At 49.5% G+C, this 23,051-nt stretch overlaps 1 protein-coding gene across 1 annotated transcript in view; it reads left to right on the forward strand.

Annotated features, from left to right (window-relative positions):
* LOC144493117 (hydrocephalus-inducing protein-like) overlaps positions 1-23,051 on the forward strand; it is a 440,489-nt gene that overhangs the window by 336,785 nt on the left and 80,653 nt on the right. Inside the window, exon 13 of the mRNA XM_078212019.1 lies at positions 16,828-17,063. Coding sequence (XP_078068145.1) covers positions 16,828-17,063 — 236 coding nt within the window. The remainder of the gene's footprint in view (positions 1-16,827; positions 17,064-23,051) is intronic.

The raw sequence follows: 23,051 nt of genomic DNA on the forward strand, positions 1-23,051 counted from the left end.
CTTTGAAATGACAGTGCTGGAGAAAGAGGGAGCGGAGACCCCGGCAGTTCCATACACGAATGTCGTTTGAGCAAATGTCGGATACCATCTGCCGCCGACGGCTCCGGTTCCGAAAGGAGACAATGCAACACCTGTGCCACTTGTTGCAGGACCTGGCTTCTCAGGACGGGAAGGGGGGTCACCCACTCTTGGTGGCTGTCAAATTGATGAGCGCTGTGAACTTTTATGCCACTGGCTCCTTCCAGACCTCCAGTGGAGATGTATGTGGCATTTCACAGTCAACTGTTCACACCTGTGTCAAGGAGGTCACAGATCCCTGTATGCCTGGACTAGCCAATATATCAAATTTCACCTGGACCAGGCCCATCAGAAATCCCAGGCTGCAGGATTTGCAGCCATTGCGGAGATGCCTAATGTGCAGGGGGCTATAGACTGCACCCACGTCGCCCCCAAGGCTCCGTTTCAGAATCCACGAAGATTCATCAATAGAAAGGGGTTCCACTCCCTAAATGTGCAATTGATTTGTGACCACAAAATGAACATCATGCACGTCTGCGGCAGACACCCCGGCAGTGTGCATGACAGTTTTATTCTGCAGAACTCAGACATACCGGAGGCCTTTGAGGAGGAGCCCAGGGTGCAGGAATGGCTTGTGGGTGACATGGGGTACCCGCTTCAGACTTGGCTGATGATGCCTGTGCGGAGACCTGAGGCTGAGGTGAAGACCTAGTATAATGAGGCCCATGTTGCCACCCGCTCTATAGTGGAGAGGTGCATCGGGCTCCTGAAAATGTGGTTCAGGTGCCTGGATCGCTCTGGCAGGGCCCTACAATACAGCCCCCTGATTTCTTCCCACATTGTGGTGGTGTGCTGTGCCCTTCAGAATCTGGCGCAGCGGAGAGGTGACCATTTGGAGGAAGAGGAAGATGTGGATGCCGACTAGCTAGGTATCGCTGGGGAGGAAGCCGCCCAGCAGAAGGAGGAGGAAGAGGAGGAGGACCACGCCGAGCAACACCACCCAGACACTGGAGGCTGGCAGCAAGAATCAGGCATGTGAGGGAAGCCCTGATCACCAGGCGCTTCACTTACTAGGGGCCTGTGTTTCTGCACAGCGGCGGGGGGGGGGGGGGGGGGGGGGGGGGGGGGGGGGGGGGGGAGGGTTCCATTCCCCCCCGCTAAAGTCCTACTATCTCCTGCAACATTGTGACACCAGAGTAGTTGACCTGGGTACGCTGTGTTAGTGAGTTTCTTTGGCAGGGAGGAGGGTGATGACGACTTGCTAAACACCATTATGATGATGCCCTGGTGCAAACTGTCTGACTCCTACCTGAGCTCCGCATGCACGCTGGCACCTGGGCCCATGTCTGTATAGTGGTTAAGGGATCAGTGAACCCCCATACAGGGCCCCAGAGCAGATGGGGTGGGGGAGGTGAGGGAATCGCTCGTGGGTTCTGGGGAACCAATGGCTTCATTTTCTCAGTGACACAGCATTGAGGGGCCTACCCAACTGACAACAACATGAAGGATAACAGAATCCCTGTTCGAGGCAAATCTGAGACAAATTGGTCACAGGTGGGTGGTGAAAAAACATTTAATGTTTACAATAAAGGTGTCTAAATAATAAGTGCTAACATGAAAATGTGTGAACAGAAAACGGTAAGGTGCTTAAATATCTATCTAACTACTGCTGCCCTTCACCTGTGCCATCTTAGTGCAACTACAGTTTCCTAACCTTACGTGGCCTACTACTACACCTTGATGTCTCCCCAGAATGTACATCGGAGGTGGAGGTAGCCAGCTGCCTACCATTCCCCATGGCCTGTGCTGCGTTTGGCGGGCGTCCTTTGGAGGGTCTGGACTTTGAGGGCCATGGCTGGCTTCCAGGTGTCTGGGACGACAATACCCTCTTCATCCCGCTGCCCCTGAGGTGCCTCGGTGTCAGGAAGAGGGGAATCAGAAGGTGTAACCACAGCCATAGTTTACTGGCTGGAAGGCCCCGGCATGGACTTGAGCCTACTTCCTTCCTCGGGGTTCCTGTGGGCCCCTGGGTCACTCCATGGGATGGCGGCACTTCTGCAGTGAGCTCCAGAAGCTCCAGGGTCACCTGGCCCTGCCAGTCCTGGAGGACCAGCTGTGTTCTACCCATGGTGGTTGAGCCCTCTGCGATGGCCACCTGAGAGTTTTAACAACACCAGGTTAAAGTCCAACAGGTTTATTTGGTAGCAAATACCATTAGCTTTTGGAGGGCTGCTCCTTCGTCAGATGGAGTGGATATCTGCTCTCAAACTGAGACACAAAATCACGTTACAGAATACTGATTAGAATGCGAATCTTTACAGCTAATCAGGTCTTAAAGATACAGACAATGTGAGTGGAGGGAGCATTAGGCATAGGTTAAAGAAATGTGCATTGTCTCCAGACAGGACAGCCAGTGAGATTTTGCAAGTCCAGGAGGCAAGCTGTGGGGGTTACTGATAGTGTGACATGAACCCAAGATCCCGGTTTAGGCCGTCCTCATGTGTGTGGAACTTGGCTATCAGTTTCTGCTCAGCGACTCTGCGCTGTCGTGTGTCGCGAAGGCCGCCTTGGAGAACACTTACCCGAAGATCAGAGGCCGAATGCCCGTGACCGCTCAAGTGCTCCCCAACAGGAAGAAAACAGTCTTGCCTGATGATTGTCGAGCGATGTTCATTCATCCGTTGTCGCAGCGTCTGCATGGTTTCCCCAATGTACCATGCCTCGGGACATCCTTTCCTGCAGCGTATCAGGTGGACAACGTTGGCCAAGTTGCAAGAGTAGGTACCATGTACCTGGTGGATGGTGTTCTCACGTGAGATGATGGCATCCGAGTCGATGATCCGGCATGTCTTGCAGAGGTTGCTGTGGCAGGGTTGTGTGGTGTTGTGGTCACTGTTCTCCTGAAGGCTGGGTAGTTTGCTAAGGACGGCCTAAACCGGGCTCTTGCGTCCATGCTACACTATCAGTAACCCCCACAGCTTGCCTCCTGAACTTGCAGAATCTCACTGGCTGTCCTGTCTGGAGACAGTACACATTTCTTTAACCTGTGCTTAATGCTCCCTCCACTCACATTGTCTGTATCTTTGAGACCTGATTAGCTATAAAGATTCCCATTCTAATCAGTATTCTGTAACTTGATTTTGTGTCTCTGTATGCCCTGTTTGAGAGCAGATTTCCACTCCATCTGACGAAGGAGCAGCGCTCCGAAAGCGAATGGCATTTGCTACCAAATAAATCTGTTGGACTTTAACCTGGTGTTGTTAAAACTCTTACTGTGTTTACCGCAGTCCAACGCTGGCATCTCCACATCATGGCCACCTGAGTCAGGGGCCACGTGTCAATGGCCGCAGCAAGTGCGTTCTGAGACAGGGCCACACTCTGCAGCCCCTCAGACCTTCTGTGACTGAGCCATGTTCTCAAGGGCTGCTGCCAGAGCACGTTGTGTCTCAATGCTGTCCTGCTGGGTCTCCTACAAGTTCTGAAGCCTCTCAGTTATGGGCTGCAGAACCTCGAGGATTCTGTTGACTCCCTCAGCTGTGGCCCGCTGAGACTCGGCCATCGCTTGGAGCCTGCCACTCAGGGTGATGGATGCCTGCCCCAGGCTTTCCACCACGGATTCCACCCTTGCAGTGTTGGTCTGGGACACGTAAGACAGGCAATAACTGGTCCGCCTGAAAGCTTTGGGTCTCCTCTCAACAGTCTCGCAGTCGATCCAATGTGGCCATCAGCCCCTCCTGCATTGTCTGGCTCTCTTGCTGCATCTTCAGCAGCTGAGAGAGAAGTGATCTCAGAGGCCCAGCATGTAGCCTGGGACCAGCTGAGTCCTTGCCTCCGGCAGGCCACCGTGTGGCAGAGGCCTCGGACGTTTCCTCCTCCATCCGATGTACATCATCAGATGTGTCGTGCTCACCAGAGGGTGACCCAGAAGCTTCACCACTAACTGGACCCACCAATGTGAGAGTGTCTGGGATGGTGAGTTGTGAGGTGGAAGTTGATGCCAAAAGGTGCCACCCTCGGATGTCCCTTCACCTGCTTCCTCCAAGGACTCTTTGGAGTTGTCAGTCTCAGGATGGGCAGGAGCTAGTGTAGGGGCCTCGAGTCCAGATGGCCCAGGCGCATCTGGATCTCTTCCTGCAACACAGAACACAAGGTTAAGTGCAAGGGAGGGAGAGGAATCTGGATGCCAGACTGTTGCTTGACCTTTCTCCATTTAACATAGGACAAAGCACAAAGTAAATTACATCATAGGAACAGGCCCTTCAGCTCTCCAAGCTTGCAGCGACCATGCTGCCCATCTGAATTGTAACCCCCTACCCTTTCAGGGACCATATGCCTCTATTCCCATCCCATTCATGTATTTGTCAAGACGCCCCTTAAAGTCACTATCGTATCCACGACCTCCCGCAGCAGGGTGTTCCAGACACTCTGTGTCAATAAACATGCCTCGCACATTTCTTTTAAACCTTGCCCCTCGCACCTTAAACCTATGTCCTCTAGTAATTGCCTCAAATTGAGTGGAGGATTGACAGGTGCTCACTGCTCGACTCCAGCCCGACCATGCTGTCGTTGACAGCTCGGATGTCTACCTCTCTGGACAGCTCCTGTGCCCGCTCCTCAAAGGGGGTGAGGACCCAGAGATCAGGCTCACACCCCCTGTCTTCGCCCTCTTGCGGGTGTTATGGGCAGTCTTCTTCTGTGGGGACAGAAGGATCCATGAAAGACATGATGGCGTGACTCCTGCAGAGTCTCGGGGGTGGCCTTCAGGGGGCAAGCGCAGTGATACTCTTGGAGGGGGGGTGTGATGAAGGAGCTGCTTGGGGGTCAGGGGCTGGAAGTGTGCAGGGTGCTGGGGGTGTGGATATTTGGGGGTGATTTGGGGTTAAGCATTCAGCCTTGCTGTCTGGATGAGGTCATTGGCCTTTTTGCAGCACTGCTTCCCTGTTCTGGGGGCCAGTGCTATGGCACTAACCGAGGTGGCAACTGCCTCCCAGGCCGCTTTGCCTTCACCTCCCCTGGGTCTCCGTCCTGCTGGGGGGGAAGAGGATGCCCTGCCTTGCCTCAACAGCATCCAGCAACCTGCTGAGTTTGGCTTTGCAAATATGGGCACTGACCTCTTTGCTATTTTTTCCTGCACTGCCTGTCCATCCTTGGGGTTTTTATGGAGCTGCCCCTTGTTAGGGCAGGCAATTTGGGAGAGTATTCTAGCCAGTTAAATCCAGTTGACTTGTTCGCATTGAGGGGAAGGCAAGTGAGTACTTGCAGGAGTGCTGATTGGGGAGTGGGGGATCTGTGCTTCTATGATGATTGGAGGCAGGGAAGAGAGAGGGAGGTGTCAGATAACTATCGGAGCCAAGGGAAGATGGAGGCTATGTACAGGTGAGTCCGGGATGGGAGGGAGGGGGGTCCACTGCCGCTCTGCCTGTGATCTGTGAGGGGGAGGGGGGCGCTGCCACTCTGCCTGCGATTGGTGGGGGAGGGGGGCGCAATGGTTGGGTGGCAGAGGGCGAGGAGATAAGGGTGTCAGTAACGTTGCCGGTGGGGGGGGTCCAATGTCCTTGGGGGCCAGGAGGAGGCATTATCCGGCCCGGGAGGGATGTGGCAAGGAGCAGCATTATGTTTTTTTTTCGCATGCGTGGTTGAGGCTCCGATCGAAGGGTTTTGGGTGTGTTAAGCCCCGCTCATAGGCTTCTGCAGCGTGAATCAGACTCACGACTCACTGAAAATTTTGCTGGCAGAGTGCTTTTGGGGGGACCTAAAAACGGGCCCAAAAGACGATTCTGAAACTCTCCCAGTTTCAAGTCCGTCCAACACTTAGACAAAAAATGGTAAAATACCAGCCTCTGTTTTTCTTTTTCAAGATGCTGCCTGACCTGTTGAGTACTTCCAGCTTCATCTGTTTCTATTTCAGATTTCCAGCTTCCACTGTACCTCACATTCATATCATTGAATTTAACAGAAAACTTTGTCATGAACTGAATACATCCCAGTTTATGCTTCAATTAACTTACAAATCCCACACAACTGCAGTGAGTATTTGTGTCAGGAATATAATTTGCAATCAGTTTGCTCAGAGTTCATATCCCAGAATTCCAATATAAATAAGGCATTAAACTGATTAGGTTCTATGCCTGTGCTTGCTTGATTTATGAGTCCCTCACACATGTGAAACAGCCTAATAACTCACCGTCATCAGTGTGATCTACTACATTATCTACAGACTGCTTGCAGTTTATAAAAGACCCCCGCGTTTCAATTAAAAAGTTCACCTTCAAATAAGCAGTGTTTTCAACAACTAGAAAATTATCATCATTTCATATTTCTCCTAATCTCAGTTTCATTAAAAGAAGGAAAATATGCCGGTATTTGTCAATGCACAAAGGTTTGGGTTGACGGAATTCAATTAAGTACTTATTGAAATACTGTTCAGCATTTTCTCTAACTTTGTTTTCCCTTTTGTGCAAATTTTATTTGCTTACACTGGGAACTGTTTTCCTTAATCCCCCTTCTTTGACAATCCCAATCTTCACTGCAGTCAGTTTGAGCCATTTATGCAGCTTGTGGGGGCGATCTTACCACCCTGTCATGGCCATCAACCAGCATGGTAGGCTGGTAAGATAGTGCGAGAGGCAAAGAATCAGATTTGCGCCCTCCGCCAAATGGTTTATTATCTTCCCAGGCACGGGACTTATTAGCATGAATTTGAATGCATTTCCATATGATTAGCAAGGTTGGCACGCTATCGTCCCCCTTCTCGGAATCTCACCAATTACTTGGCTTGACCTCACGCTGGCGCAAATCAGTACTGCTTTACAAACGTCTGAGACAGACATAGCAGTAGTGAAGAGGAGCGAGGAGGTGAGCACTGGGGTTCAAGGGTCGGGTCTCAGCTGCTGCTATGGTACAGGTTGGGGTAGGGTGTTTGCATGGGTGCAAGGGTTTGGGAGGGCTCCTGCCAGTATGGGGGTCCTCAGGTCAGGAGTTAGTGCTGGCTTGGGGATTGTGCTGCGCGCATTCTCCCTGGCTGCTGAGCTCCCCACCTCCTTTTGAGCGGTTGCTTATGAGGGCAGCTACCAACCCCACTGATGTCGCCATGGTCACTCTCCATTTGTTTGCTCGACAGGCTCTGTGGTTAATCACCAACATCCCATCCCAGGCCCCACTTACAGTAACAAGCAGCAGCTCTGTCAGCTGCTGCCCCAATCAAGGGAGCTCAGCTGCTATAACAGGGCTCATGGATTCTGCTGTGCTGCCTTCGATTGGAACCCATCTCGTCCTAGTCATGACGCTGCCCCTCCCCATCTGTCTGAACTGCTAGCCATTCCTGGAAGCCACTGCAGCAGACATACAGATGGGTATACACATGTCTATGATGCAAGAGTGTCACATGTGTCCCCCATGTTCGGCATGGCGATGATGTGACAGTGGTCGGCAGCTCATTGAGGTGGTGCTTGGCACCAAGGATGGTGTCAGGTTGCCAGCGTCCAGACTCCGGTTGCCGGGAGGGAGTGAGGGGCCCGGGATGAATACTTTATTGACTGTCTCTGTCCCTCTCTCTTTCTCTCTTTTTCTCTGTCCTGCACACCCCAAATCCATAGATAATATGGATTTCGTAATCAAGCCCATTGAACTGAGTGTGTTCCTTGTGGCTGTGGAGGAGGCGGTGGAGGAGTGAAACATGCGGCCGTGGCAAGGCCAGCCTAGACCAGAGGCTGCAGCAGGAGGAGAGGGGACTGTCAGTTGGGGGCAGGAGATGGGTGCCCATTGGCCCCAGAGGAGGGATGGAGGATGTGAGAGATAGGGACCCCATGCTACAGGACTGCGTGTTGTTCGAAGAGTTGTTGCCGTGTGCCGCCGTAGACTGCGTCTCAGCAAGGAGACAGTTTGGCATCTATGCCATGTGCATGCACACCTCATGGGACTGGAGGACACCCACTCCCAGTGGCAGTGAAGGTCACGGCGGCTCTCAACTGGGTCCTTCCAGGCCACCAGCGGGGACATCTCTGGCATCGCCCAATCCTCCAAGCACAAGTGCATCTGCGAGGTAATGGATGCCCTGTATGCCTGGGCAGGTAACTATATAAACTTTGACGTGGGCCAGGCCCAGCAGGAAGCCCGGGCTACATGCTTTGTCACCATCGCCGGCATGCCCAATGTACAGGAGCCCAACAACAGCATGCATGTCACCATGCATAGCCCATTCCCTCAGGGGGTCCAGTATGTGAACAGGTAGGGGATCCACTTCCTGATATTTACATAGTGTGCAACACCACCTGAACATCATGCATGTGTGTGCATGGCACCCAGAGAGCGTGCAGAACAGCTAGATCTTGCGGAGCTCTGACATCTCCGGGGTCTTCAAAGATCAGCTGAGGCTGCCGGGATGACTTGTGTGAGACAAGGGCTACCTGTTGAGGTCTTGGCTGATGACACCAGTGCAGAGGCCAGAGACTGAGGCGGAGACCCATTACAATGAGGCCCATGCTGCCACCCGGTCCGTCGTCAAGCAGTGCATCGGGCAACTAAAGATGCAGTTCTGTCACCTGGACCACTCTGGCAGGGTGCTCCAGTACAGCCCCCTGCTTTATCGTGGTCTGCTGTGTGCTCCACAACTTGGTGCAACAGCAGGGAGACTTCCTAGAGGAGGAGGACCGTGCTGATACCCCTGGGAGGAGGGCGAGAAGGAGTAGGCCCAAGAGGATGTGGAGAAAGATGCTGGATAGTGGTCAGTGGATGGAGGACATGTGGTGGCAAGGGTACGACAGGGCAGGGAGATGAGGGAGACCCTCTTTACCACAAGGTTTACCGATTAGGAGGCGTGGTATACCATTCTCCAAACCCGCACATGCCCACACCACCAACACTCAGCCACTCCCCTGCCCCCCCTCCTCCCAGTAAGAAGTTTAACAACACCAGGTTAAAGTCCAACAGGTTTATTTGGTAGCAAAAGCCACACAAGCTTTCGAGGCTCTGAGCCCCTTCTTCAGGTGAGTGGGAATTCTGTTCACAAACAGAACTTATAAAGACACAGACTCAATTTACATGAATAATGGTTGGAATGCGAATACTTACAACTAATCCAGTCTTTAAGAAACAAAACAATGGGAGTGGAGAGAGCATCAAGACAGGCTAAAAAGATGTGTATTGTCTCCCTCCTCCCGCCATAGGTTCTGTTGTCATCACATCAGGGCAATGGGCTTGGGTTGGTTGTGTTCGCGAGTTACTGATCCATGCAGGAGGGTGATGAAAACTCACTCTGTGGCATGCTGTGATGTAGCCCTGGTGCCACATAAGTCTGACTCCTACCTTTTCTCTGACTGCTGGCTGGCGCCAGGGCCCATGTCAGCTGAGGGTTGAGGCCACTACCATATGGCCCAATGACCCAGGGTTGGGTTGGGAACAGTCGCAGGGTCCGGTGCGTGCTAAGGATGCCATGTCAAGTTGCATGACACAGTGCGCCTATAGGGCACCCAGTACTGCAGCTACTTTGGATGAGAGTTTGATGTAGCACGGCAGTCAGAGGTCTGGCACAGGTGCCGGGGAATGGGCTTTGCAGGTTTGGTGGGTCAAGGGATGTGTCTCGTGCAGCGCAGTGCTCTGCGACTCTATGCATATGGTTGGGGTGCGGTCATCCCTGTGGGAGGCGAATCGCAGACAGATTAGTCACAACTGTGAAGTGCAGTAAAATTTAATCGTGATTTGAAAAATGACAGTTAACTAAACTCTAACTAATGCATGCCTTTACCCGTGCTCTCTTGGTGTCCCGATAAATTTTTAATCTTAGTTGGCCTACTGCTATGTCTAGGTGCCCCCCAGGATGCACATCAGAGGTGGAGGCCGCCAGCTATGTTCCAACCTTATGGCCTGTGATGCCCATGGCGGGTATCCCCTGGGGGGCTGAGACATGGAGGGAGCCGGCCAACGTTTGGGTGTCACTGATGTTGCCACGTCACCCTATTCATCCTGCTGCTTGTGAGATACACCGGGGGCAGGAAGAGGGGATTCCGAAGATCTGGGGACATAAGAACATAAGAAATAGGAGCAGGAGTAGGCCATCTGGCCCTTCGAGCCTGCCCCGCCATTCAACAAGATCATGGCTGATCTGAAGCGAATCAGTTCCACTTACCCGCCTGCTCCCCATAACCCCTAATTCCCTTATCGATCAGAAAACGATCTACCCGTGATTTAAGCATATTCAACGAGGAAGCCTCCACCACTTCAATGGGCAGAGAATTCCAGAGATTCACTACCCTCTGAGAGAAGAAGTTCCCCCTCAACTCTGTTCTGAACCGGCCTCCCCTTATTTTGAGGCTGTGCCCTCTAGTTCTGGTTTCCCTTCTAAGTGGAAAGAATCTCTCCACCTCGACCCTATCCAGCCCCTTCATTATCTTATATGTCTCTATAAGATCACCCCTCATCCTTCTAAACTCCAACGAGTACAGACCCAATCTGTTTAATCTCTCCTCATAAGCTACACCCCTCATCTCCGGTATCAACCTGGTGAACCTTCTCTGCACTCCCTCCAAGGCCAATATATCCTTTCGCAAATAAGGGGACCAAAATTGCACACAGTACTCCAGTTGCGGCCTCCCCAGTGCCTTGTACAGTTGCAGCAAGACCTCCCTGCTTTTATATTCTATCCCCCTCGCGATAAAGGCCAACATTCCATTCGCCTTCTTGATCACCTGCTGCACCTGCAGACTGAGTTTTTGCGATTCGTGCACAAGGACCCCCAGGTCCCTCTGCACAGTCACACGATGTAATTTTTCTCCATTTAAATAATATTCCAATTTACTATTATTTCTTCCAAAGTGGATAACCTCACATTTGCTAACGTTATATTCCATCTGCCAGATCCTCGCCCACTCGCTCAGCCTATCCAAATCTCTCTGCAGACTTTCTGCGTCCTCCACGCAATTCGCTTTCCCACTCACCTTCGTGCCATCAGCAAACTTGAATACCCTAGATTCAGTCCCCTCGTCCAGATCATCCATGTAAATGGTAAACAATTGAGGCCTCAGCACTGGTCACCAACTGCCAACCAGAAAAGCACCCATTTATCCCAACTCTCTGCTTCCTGTTAGATAGCCAATCCCCAATCCACGCCAACACCTTACCCCTAACTCCGTGTACCCCAATCTTCTGCAGCAACCTTTTGTGAGGCACCTTATCGAACGCCTTCTGGAAATCTAAAAACACCACATTCACCGGTTCCCCTCTGTCAACCGCACTAGTGACATCTTCATAAAAGTCCAGTAGATTCGTCAAACACGACTTTCCCTTCATGAATCCATGCTGCGTCTGCTTGATCGAACCATTCTTATTCAGGTGCTCTGTTATTTCCTCTTTAATAATGGACTCTAGCATCTTCCCAACTACGGATGTTAAGCTAACCGGCCTGTAGTTACCCGCCTTTTGTCTACTTCCTTTTTTAAACAGCGGCGTAACAGTAGCTGTTTTCCAGTCAGCCGGCACTACCCCAGAGTCCAGCGAATTTTGATAAATTACTACTAACGCATCTGCTATTACCTCAGCCATTTCTTTCAGTACCCTGGGATGCATTCCATCCGGGCCCGGGGACTTGTCTACCTTCAGTCCTATTAGTCTACCAAGCACCACCTCCTTAGTAACAGTAATTGTATTAAGGACCTCCCCTCCCACCAACTCTCGATCTCTAATATTCGGCAAACTATTTGTGTCTTCCACCGTGAAGACCGACATCTGGGGTCTTCTGTCTGGAAGGCCCTGGCATGGATTCCAGCATTTCCTCCTCCTTCAGAGTGTCTATTGGCCCTTGGGACACTCCATGGGATGGCGAGGCAGCTAGAGTGAGCTCCAGAGACTTCTGTGTCATCTGGCTCTGCCAGTCCTGGAGGCCCAACTACATATGCCCCTTTGTATGCGAGCCCTTGGCGATGGCCCTCTGAGTCTGGACCAAGCTCTGGATGCCCTTGGTGATGGAAATCTGGGACCAAGCCAAGCTCTGAATCCCATCGTTGATACAGCTCTGAGACTGGGCCAAGCTCTGGTGGCAAGTAGCAACGACCCATGGTGCATGGGACTTGGCCATGCCTTGGACTCTGCGACGCATGGCAACCATTTCCTGCCCCAGACCTTCCACCGCAGCCACCACTCTTGCATTGTTGGCCTGGGTACCACGCAATGCTGGCACCATCTCCAGCCACTGAAGGTTGTTGGACTCCACTGTACAGTTTACAGTTGCTGCAGTGATGCTGACAGCTCCTCCTGCATTCCCCAGATCTGCTGTTGCATCTCCAGCAGCTTCTGGATAACGGATCACAGCAGTCAGACACCTAGCTGGGGGCCAGCTGTCTCCTTGACTCCGGCAGATCTCCATAAGCCCAAGCCCTTGGATGTTCTTGCCTCCACATGATGCACATCGTCGGCTGAGTGGTTCTCACCTGAAGGTGACCCAGAAGCCTCACCACTAACTTGTCCCACCAAGGTGCCTGTGCCATCTTATGGGTGCGTTCCTTGGTGTCGTCAAGGTGTCACCTAAGCGCTCTGCGGATCAGCAGCGCAGTGGGGCGGGGGGGGGGGGGGGGGGCGGGTAGGGTGCAGTTACCAACTCCCGAGGCCCTGCATCACCTACGTTGTCTCCTACAACACAAGACACACAGGTCAGTGGTAGGGAGGGGCAAATGTATGGCACATTGCAGTCTACTTGAGCTAGGTCATAATAAAAGTTTAGTGGATCCTCACTTAGGTGAACCTCAATCTGGCTTTCGATTATGCTTCTGTTCCCTGATACTCCTGATAGTTACGTTGCCTGTTCCTTGAGGATGTGAAGCTCGGAGACCCTACCGCTGCTCTTCACTCTTTCCCTCCTGTCTTCATGGGCTGTCTTCTCCTGCAGGGACAGAAGGGGGTGTGGGGGGGATTTAAAGATTGATGGCTGAAAAGATTGGGGATGGGGTTGATTGGGTGGGGTATGTCGGACCATATCTCAGCAGGCAGGTGCTGTGAGGGGGGGAGGGGGGAGTGGGGTGCCTGAGGGATTGGAGGAAGGTGCAAGGGGGTCAGGTGCTGGGAGGCCGCAGGGCGTAATTGGAGTGGCTCAGCATGGACAATGGGCAACAGATGGCACTGATGTCAGGATAGGATGGACACTCATTCATGCTGTCTGAATTAGGTCATTCATCTGCTTCCAGCACTGGCTGCCGGTCCTCTGTGCCAATGCACGGGGCACTGACCGCTGCTGCCACTGTCTCCCAGGCTGCATTGTTGGCCCGACCCTTTGGCCGCTGGCTGTTTCAGGGGAAAAGTATTGTCCTCCTTTCCTCCACTGTGTCCAGCAGCCATCCCAGCTCCCCCTTGGTGAATTGTGGGGCTGCTTTCTGGGGTGCCATATTTCTGACGTTAGTTTTTTTATGCACACCCCCTCCTTAACGGCGTACAGCTGCGGCCAGTTTGGGGAGGTCACATGCTTGAGGCCTCCATTCCAGCAAGAATTGCATTGAAAAATTTTCAGTGCACTAAGTGTCCAACGATTGCATTGTGGGGTGCCCCAGAAAGAGCAGAGTGATTCACTTTCATTTTCAGACTTTTCTGACACTTTTTTGGGGAGGATTGCCCCCCCCCCTCTATGTTTTCTTAATCTTTACCTCTGTGGATTGGGTTTTTGCTGACAAAGTGGATGGTATGAGCTGGGAAATTTCCATTTTCTGGTTTGGGGTAGCTAGTACAGGATAGAATTGGGCCTGACACCCCTGGAAATAGATCAGACATGGCCACAGGGATCTCAAGTGCTGAGGTTTAAAAGGCCCACCTCAGTTCTCCCGAACTTCATTCTGGTTGTTTCCTTATATTTTAGACCCTTGGGCACTTAACCTTTCAAACCACATCCCCACCCAAAGGATTTCCCATGTGACCTCCATTAGCCCATGCTAACTCATGCCAACCCATGCCCCACTCATCGCATGTTTCTCTTACACCCTCTATGCCAACTTACTCAGTATCCACCGTGGGCAGACCTCAGGAGCCATATTAGGATGAAGTAAAGATATAAATACCTATATATGTCGGCAATCTGAAGGGCCCATTCCCTCTATGATTACCTGATTCACTCTTCTATCTCCTTCACCTTATCCACTTGCCATGGCACCTTTCCATACAATCACAGGTAATGAGCTTTTTTTCTCACTGCCTAAGGCCCAAAATACTCATCCCAGGTGAAGCAGCAATTTACTTGAACTTAGTCTACTGTATTTGTTGCTCACAATGTGGTCCCCTTTACATTGGAGAGACCAAACACAGATTGGATGACCGTTTTGTAAAACATCTCTCGATCTATGCATGATTCCAACTTTTTAGCCGCATGCCTTTTCAATATACCATATTGCTCTCATGTATTTCTGTCCTCGGCTTGCTACAGTTTTCCAGTGAAGCCCAATACAAAGTAGAAGAATAGGACGTTGTCTTCTGATGGACTCAATATTGAGTTCAAAAACTTGAAACCATGAACTCTGTCCTCCACTTTTGAGTTTCCTTTCCCCTCAACTACCACCACTCTGCATCTTTGTCATGTCTTTGCTTTCAGGCCATTTTGACATTTTTTCTGTTATTGACACATTCTGCTATTTTGCTTGCAGATGGTGATGACCTTTATTTTATTATGAACATCTACTCTGGACCTAAACGTCTTTAAAACTGTCATTATCAGTCTCTTTGTCTTGTTTCCATTGCTTCTTTGTCATCTAATCACCCCATTCTCTAACTTATCCCTGACCTATTTTGCTCCACCTGCCTCTTCCCATTACAATTCTACCTCTCTTCAGTCATAGAACATAGAACAGTACAGCACAGAACAGGCCCTTCGGCCCACGATGTTGTGCCGAGCTTTATCTGAAACCAAGATCAAGCTATCCCACTCCCTATCATCCTGGTGTGCTCCATGTGCCTATCCAATAACCGCTTAAATGTTCCTAAAGTGTCTGACTCCACTATCACTGCAGGCAGTCCATTCCACACCCCAACCACTCTCTGCGTAAAGAACCTACCTCTGATATCCTTCCTATATCTCCCACCACGAACCCTATAGTTATGCCCCCCTGTAATAGCTCCATCCACCCGAGGAAATAGTCTTTGAACGTTCACTCTATCGATCCCCTTCATCATTTTATAAACCTCGATTAAGTCTCCCCTCAGCCTCCTCCGCTCCAGAGAGAACAGCCCTAGCTCCCTCAACCTTTCCTCATAAGAGCTACCCTCCAAACCAGGCAGCATCCTGGTAAATCTCCTCTGCGCTCTTTCCAGCGCTTCCACATCCTCCTTATAGTGAGGTGACCAGAACTGCACACAATATTCCAAATGTGGTCTCACCAAGGTCCTGTACAGTTGCAGCATAACCCCACGGCTCTTAAACTCCAACCCCCGTTAATAAAAGCTAACACACTATAGGCCTTCTTCACAGCTCTATCCACTTGAGTGGCAACCTTTAGAGATCTGTGGATATGGACCCCAAGATCTCTCTGTTCCTTCAGTCTTCAGAAGCCTACCTTTGACCCTGTAATCCACATTTAAATTAGTCCTACCAAAATGAATCACCTCACATTCTCCTGAAGAAGAATCAGTTTGGACTCAAAAATTTAACTTTGTTTCCCTTTCCACTGATGCTGCCAAACTGGCCAAGTTTATATAGCACTCTGTTTTTATTTTAAATATTTCTGAATGTCTTCACTATATTAAAAAAGCCTCCCACAAATGAAAGTCAATTTAAAAGCTTTAAATCCCCTCAGTACTTAACCCATTATAAAAACAGACTTATATTCATAAACCCCATATTAAAGACAGCTAATTTTTAAAGACCTCTTTAAACTGTCAATCAAACTGTTAATATAGGGCCATCTGCTGAGATAATTGTTGGTTGCAGAAAAACAGCCAAACATTCATTCTGGTATAATGATAATGCATGGGGAAATGTCAATAACCAGCTATTGTAACTGCTGGAAGATTTTTCAAAATTCTCGCTTACACAGGTGGCCTATTTTTTTTAATTTAAAAAGGCTTGGGGACTGAAATAACCTGACATTTTGTATTTTTCCTCACTTCTCACTGACACAGGCAGGCTTTTTTTCACTTTTAAACACAAGACTACAAGAAATAGAAGCAAGTCTAGGCCACTAGACCCTTCAAGCTTGTCCCGCCATTCAATACACTCATGGCAGATCAATGCTGGCCTTAACTCCTTTTCTGTTGCATTAAAGCGTGGGAATTTACAAACTGTATCCACATTTATGAACATTACATCTACTTTAAATACTCGTGACACCAACACTCAGGATTATGGCTCTTGCTACATTGAGAAAGGGGTCTGTTTGAACTCAACACTGAGTTCAAATGGTTCTGCTGAATTTGGGTTTCCCTCATGTGTGAATCATGCCTTGATGCCTTTCCCTTACCAGTAAAAATGGGATCTGTCTGAAATGGCACTTCTGAACCTGGGTCCCACCTACCAATTACCAGTTGTTCTGTTTGCTGAGCTAAACTGGACAGTAAAAAAGAAGCACTGTGGTGATTATAAGGATATAAAAATGGGAATATTAAAATTACCACAAAATAATAAAGTTTAGTTTAGTGTTCTTGATAAACAGATGCTACGTTCTTACTTTTGCAGTTTATATTTTGCCAGAAAGCGAGTAAGGATTCTGGGAAACCTACCAGATATGAAGCTCCAATGAATCGGGCTATTGGATATATTGTTGAGGTTAAGCTGTGAGATGTATTGGTTTATGATGGCATTGAATACATATGGGTAATTCCTGTAAATCTTTCTTTTTCCCAAAATTCTAGGTTTTCCCAAGACCATATCATGTTGCCTTATTAACACTTCCCTTGTACCAATGGCTGTTAAATTGAGGATTCCTGGTGACGGCATTGGTGAAATTAGTCGAACAAGCTTCAGCCAGGCCACTGAACGCAGGAGCGTAAATTCATGGGCAAATATTGAATCAGACATAACACTCAAAGAATTTACTATAAACCCCCGTTTTGATGTCATTCAGTCCCACATTGGAAAGGAGATTCAGGTAATAAAATATCTCTCAATGTTTGATAACTTGTATGTATAATGGCATCAGAGACGAACAGAAGCCTTTGTTTGAGTCCTTTACCAGCTACCATGGTTACTAGAAACCATGGGCCCAATTCCCCCCCAAAAATTCTAAGTGCTGAATTCGCGGGAAAACTGGTGTAAATAGAACATAGAACATAGAACAGGACAGCACAGAACAGGCCCTTGGGCCCACGATGTTGTGCTGAGCTTTATCTGAAACCAAGATCAAGCTATCCCACTCCCTATCATCCTGGTGTGCTCCATGTGCCTATCCAATAACCGCTTAAATGTTCCTAAAGTGTCTGACTCCACTATCACTGCAGGCAGTCCATTCCACACCCCAACCACTCTCTGCGTAAAGAACCTACCTCTGATATCCTTCCTATATCTCCCACCATGAACCCTATAGTTATGCCCCCTTGTAATAGCTCCATCCACCCGAGGAAATAGTCTTTGAACGTTCACTCTATTTATCCCCTTCATCATTTTATAAACCTCGATTAAGTCTCCCCTCAGCCTGCTCCGCTCCAGAGAGAACAGCCCTAGCTCCCTCAACCTTTCCTCATAAGAGCTACCCTCCAAACCAGGCAGCATCCTGGTAAATCTCCTCTGCACTCTTTCCAGCGCTTCCACATCCTTCTTATAGTGAGGTGACCAGAACTGCACACAATATTCCAAATGTGGTCTCACCAAGGGTCCTGTACAGTTGCAGCATAACCCCACGGCTCTTAAACTCCAACCCCCTGTTAATAAAAGCTAACACACTATAGGCCTTCGTCACAGCTCTATCCACTTGAGTGGCAACCTTTAGAGATCTGTGGATATGGACCCCAAGATCTCTCTGTTCCTCCACAGTCTTCAGAAGCCTACCTTTGACCCTGTAATCCACATTTAAATTAGTCCTACCAAAATGAATCACCTCACATTTATCAGGGTTAAATTCCATTTGCCATTTTTCAGCCCAGCTTTGCATCCTATCTATGTCTCTTTGCAGTCTACAACGAGCCCTCCACCTTAACATAAGAAATAGGAGCAGGAGTAGGCCATCTAGCCCCTCGAGCCTGCCCCGCCATTCAATAAGATCATGGCTGATCTGAAGTGGATCAGTTCCACTTACCCGCCTGATCCCCATAACCCCTAATTCCCTTTCCGATCAGAAATCCATCTATCCGTGATTTAAACATATTTAACGAGGTAGCCTCCACCACTTCGGTGGGCAGAGAATTCCAGAGATTCACCACCCTCTGAGAGAAGAAGTTCCTCCTCAACTCTGTCCTAAACTGACCTCCCTTTATTTTGAGGCTGTGCCCTCTAGTTCTAGTTTCCTTTCTAAGTGGAAAGAATCTCTCCACCTCTACCCTATCCAGCCCCTTCATTATCTTATAGGTCTCTATAAGATCCCCCCTCAGCCTTCTAAATTCCGACGAGTACAAACCCAATCTGCTCAGTCTCTCCTCATAATCAACACAGGATGTTTCAGGAGGGACAGGGAACGAGGCAAAAGGGGTGGGGGAGTGGCACTGTTGATTAGGGATAGTGTCACGGCTGTAGAAGAGATGGATGCCACAGAGGGATTGTCTACGGAATCTCTGTGGGTGGAGGTTCGCAACAAGAAAGGGTCAATAACTTTACTGGGTGTTTTCTATAGGCCGCCCAATAGCAGCAGGGATGTGGAGGAGCAAATTGGGAAGCAGATCCTGGAGAGATGTGATAATAACAGAGTGGTTGTGATGGGAGATTTTAATTTCCCAAATATCGATTGGAATATCCCGAGGGTAAGGGGTTTAGATGGGAAGGAGTTTGTTTGGTGTGCTCAGGAGGGCTTCCTGACACAGTATGTGGATAAGCCTACAAGAGGAGAGGCTGTACTTGATTTGGTATTAGGGAATGAACGTGGGCAGGTGTCAGATCTCTCAGTGGGAGAGCATTTTGGGGATAGTGATCATAACTCTATCTCCTTTACATTAGCATTGGAGAGAGATAGGATCAGTCAAGCTAGGAAAGTGTTTATTTGGAGTAAGGGCAATTATGAGGCTATTAGGCAGGAAATTAGAGGCATAAATTGGAAGGAGGTTTTCTCAGGGAAATGTACAGAAGAAATGTGGCAAATTTTCAAGGAACATTTGTCTGGAGCTCTGCACGGCAACGTTCCAATGAGACAGGGGAGTTATGGTAGGTTACAGGAACCATGGTGCACGAAAGCTTTAACGAAGTTAGTCAAGAAGAAAAGAAAAGCCGACAAAAGGTTCAGGGAGCTAGGTAATGTTAGAAATCTAGAAGAGTATACGACTAGTAGGAAGAAACTTAAGAGGGAAATTAGAAGAGCAAGAAGGGGTCATGAGAAGGCCTTGGCAGACAGGATAAAGGAAAACCCCAAGGCATTCTACAAGTATGTCAGTAGCAAGAAGATAAGATCTGAAGGAGTAGGACCTATCAAATGTGACGGTGGGAAAGTCTGTATAGAACCGGTAGAAATAGCAGAGGTACTCAATGAATACTTTGTTTCAGTATTCACAGTGGAAAAGGATCTTGGTAGTTGTAGTACAGACTTGCAGTGGACTGAGAAGATTGAGCATGTGGACATTAGGGGAGAGGATGTGTTGGAGCTTTTGAAAAGTATCAAGTTAGATAAATCGCCGGGACCGGATGGGATGTACCCCAGGTTACTGTGGGAGGCGAGGGAAGAGATTGCTGAGCCTCTGGCGATGATCCTTGCGTCATCAATGGAGATGGGAGAGGTTCTGGAGGATTGCGGATGTGGTTCTGTTATTCAAGAAAGGGAGAAGAGATAACCCGGGAAATTATAAGAACATAAGAAATAGGAGCAGGAGTAGGCCATCTAGCCCCTCGAGCCTGCCCCGCCATTCAATAAGATCATGGCTGATCTGACGTGGATCAGTACCACTTACCCGCCTGATCCCCATAACCCTTAATTCCCTTACCGATCAGGAATCCATCCATCCGCGCTTTAAACATATTCAGCGAGGTAGCCTCCACCACCTCAGTGGGCAGAGAATTCCAGAGATTCACCACCCTCTGGGAGAAGAAGTTCCTCCTCAACTCTGTCTTAAACCGACCCCCCTTTATTTTGAGGCTGCGTCCTCTAGTTTTAACTTCCTTACTAAGTGGAAAGAATCTCTCCGCCTCCACCCTATCCAGCCCCCGCATTATCTTATAAGTCTCCATAAGATCCCCCCCTCATCCTTCTAAACTCCAACGAGTGCAAACCCAATCTCCTCAGCCTCTCCTCATAATGCAAACCCCTCATCTCCGGTATCAACCTGGTGAACCTTCTCTGTACTCCCTCCAATGCCAATATATCCTTCCTCATATAAGGGGACCAATACTGCACACAGTATTCCAGCTGCGGCCTCACCAATGCCCTGTACAGGTGCAGGTCCACCTCATCCGCTACTCCACCAATCTTGGTGTCATCAGCAAATTTACTGATCCACCCTTCAGTCCCCTCCTCTAAGTCATTAATAAAAATCACAAATAGCAGAGGACCAAGCACTGATCCCTGAGGCACTCCGCTAGCAACCTGCCTCCAGTCCGAAAATTTTCCATCCACCACCACCGTCTGTCTTCGATCAGATAGCCAGTTACCTATCCAATCGGCCAACTTTGCCTCTATCCCACACCTCCTCACTTTCATCATAAGCCGACCATGGGGGACTGTTTTTTCAGTGGGAGTTCAGACAAGAATCTCCCACATTCTATTCAATGCCAAGGTCACAATCATGAATATCATTAAAAGCTTGGGGGTGGGGGGGTGGGGTGGGGGGTGGGGGGGGGGGGGGGGTGGGGGGTGGGGGGGGGAGGGGGGGGGAGGGGGAGAGGAGGGTGGTGAGGCCTATTCACGCCGGGGTCTGACAGTTCCTGAACTCTGTACATGCACAGTGGCCCCACACGGTCAGACTCCTGTTTGCTGGCCAGCTTGATAGATGGCCGGCTGGGGACCCTCACAGTGCTGCCCCCTCCAACCTACACCCCCACATCCCCACGGCCCGATCGTGGCCCCACGAGCATTCCTGGGCTCACCCCACACCCCCTCTCCCCGTCCCCGTCCCGGAGTACCCCGATCTCCAGCACACCCCACCACAGCAGTGACAATCCCCCCCCCCCCCCACCGCACCCCCTACCCTAACAGACCTACCCGACCCCGGCAGACCCCCCCCCTCACACGGGAGCCAGACATCCCCTCCTTAGGAGGCAGACCTCCCCCGCACCCCCCCCCCCCCCAACCTCCCCCTGGGAGGCAGACCACCCCCACCCCAGACCACCCCGATTGCTTGCCTCCCTCCAGCCCCGACTAATCCCTATGCAGAGTGGCAGCGGGACCTCCCCACCCACACTGATTGCCCCACGTCACACCCCTTGGTCCTGCCCCCGATGCCCAGTGGACAGTGCCAAGGTGCCCCCTGGACCTGGGCACTTGGCCCCTTGGGCAGTGCCAGGGCACAGACTGGCACTGCCAGGGTGCCCATGCCCAGGGGCACCACCCCCTGCCACCCCAACTGCTGGGGGTCCTGATTGCCCCCCCTTCACTCCAGCGGAGTCTCCCATTAGTTCCCCGGAAGTGGGGAGCTACTCTAAACTCTGCCAAAGTGAAATACCCCTGGGGGGGGGGAGGGGCGGGGGGGAGAATTCAGTCCCGGGCCCAATAATCACATTTAAATGACATTAAAAACAGATTAAAATGACTTACCTGGTCTTCCTGCTGGTTTCCAGCGTGGTCTTGATTGCACCTGGCCTCTGCCGGTGGGAGATGCACGTGTGTCGGGAACGCATGCGCGAATCTCACAAAATGGCTGACAGGCGCATCTCCCAAACCGACGTGCCAAAAAATTAGCGAATTGTGATGGGAGAATCGGGCCCCATGTGTGCATCTGGTCTTTTGAGTATGAAATAATTACATGATTTGATTTATCTTGTTTTCTATGAACAATTTCACTCCTCCCTGATTGCAGGACTCCATTTTATAATGCCTTTGAGCCATAGTGGCTGTGAAGTTTTATTTGAAGTTGACCATTAAATTTTATATGAAAGAATTAAAGGAAACAAATCGTTTAACGATTTACTGGAACCCCATCTGTTTTATTTTATTTGTGAAATCTCACACTGTGAACCTAAAAATGAAAGCATTCGTGTTGACTCCACACCTCCATATTTCCTCATTTTCTATAATAATGATTAAAGCTGATGACTTGAAATGTTATCCATTCTTTTCTATGAAAGTCTACTCTTGATGGGAGATAATGATAAGAATACTTTATATTTGTGTTTAATTTAGCAGTTTGTACATCTAGCATGCGCTTAAGCAGCAGATTAAATGCTCCCATTTTCAATTTTGCAAATATGGATAATTTCTTATTTACCTCATTCTAGCATATGCAGATCATTTATACAATTTTAAATTGATCCCATTTTTGGATGACAGTGTTTTTCAGCTTATGTTCCATGCTCAAAATGTTCTGTAAGGACCCCTCTAAACTAGGCAACAATGTTAGTTTTGTCAGCACATGCAGAATTTTCAAACAATTTACTTACCTCTTTATCCTGTTGGCAATGTTCCACATAGTTATTTTTTATCAGCATCAAATCTGTTCATGATGGCGCTATCACTTTTGATTATGTTTATATTGTTAACTATTATTCTGGACATTCATCTTTAAAACATTTGCAAAATGCTTTGGTCCTTGTTGGTACCAAGAAGAATAGAGGGAGGGTCATATCATCCCCGATATTAGAGACGTATTGCGAGAGGGGGAGTCCGATATCACATAGGAAACCTTGAAGAAAGTTCAGCCCATCTCAGTGGCTTGTTATATTAGCCAACTCTTTAGCATTTTACATCTGGGTTAGGTTTCTAATGCACAGCTGCAGAGAAAGATGCAATTCCCCAGAGATCGGAGAAAGCAACCTTGCTTCTGACACCAAAAAGACTTGGCTGGAAGTGGCC

Source organism: Mustelus asterias, chromosome 4 (assembly GCF_964213995.1).
Source record: "Mustelus asterias chromosome 4, sMusAst1.hap1.1, whole genome shotgun sequence".
NCBI lineage: Eukaryota > Metazoa > Chordata > Chondrichthyes > Carcharhiniformes > Triakidae > Mustelus > Mustelus asterias.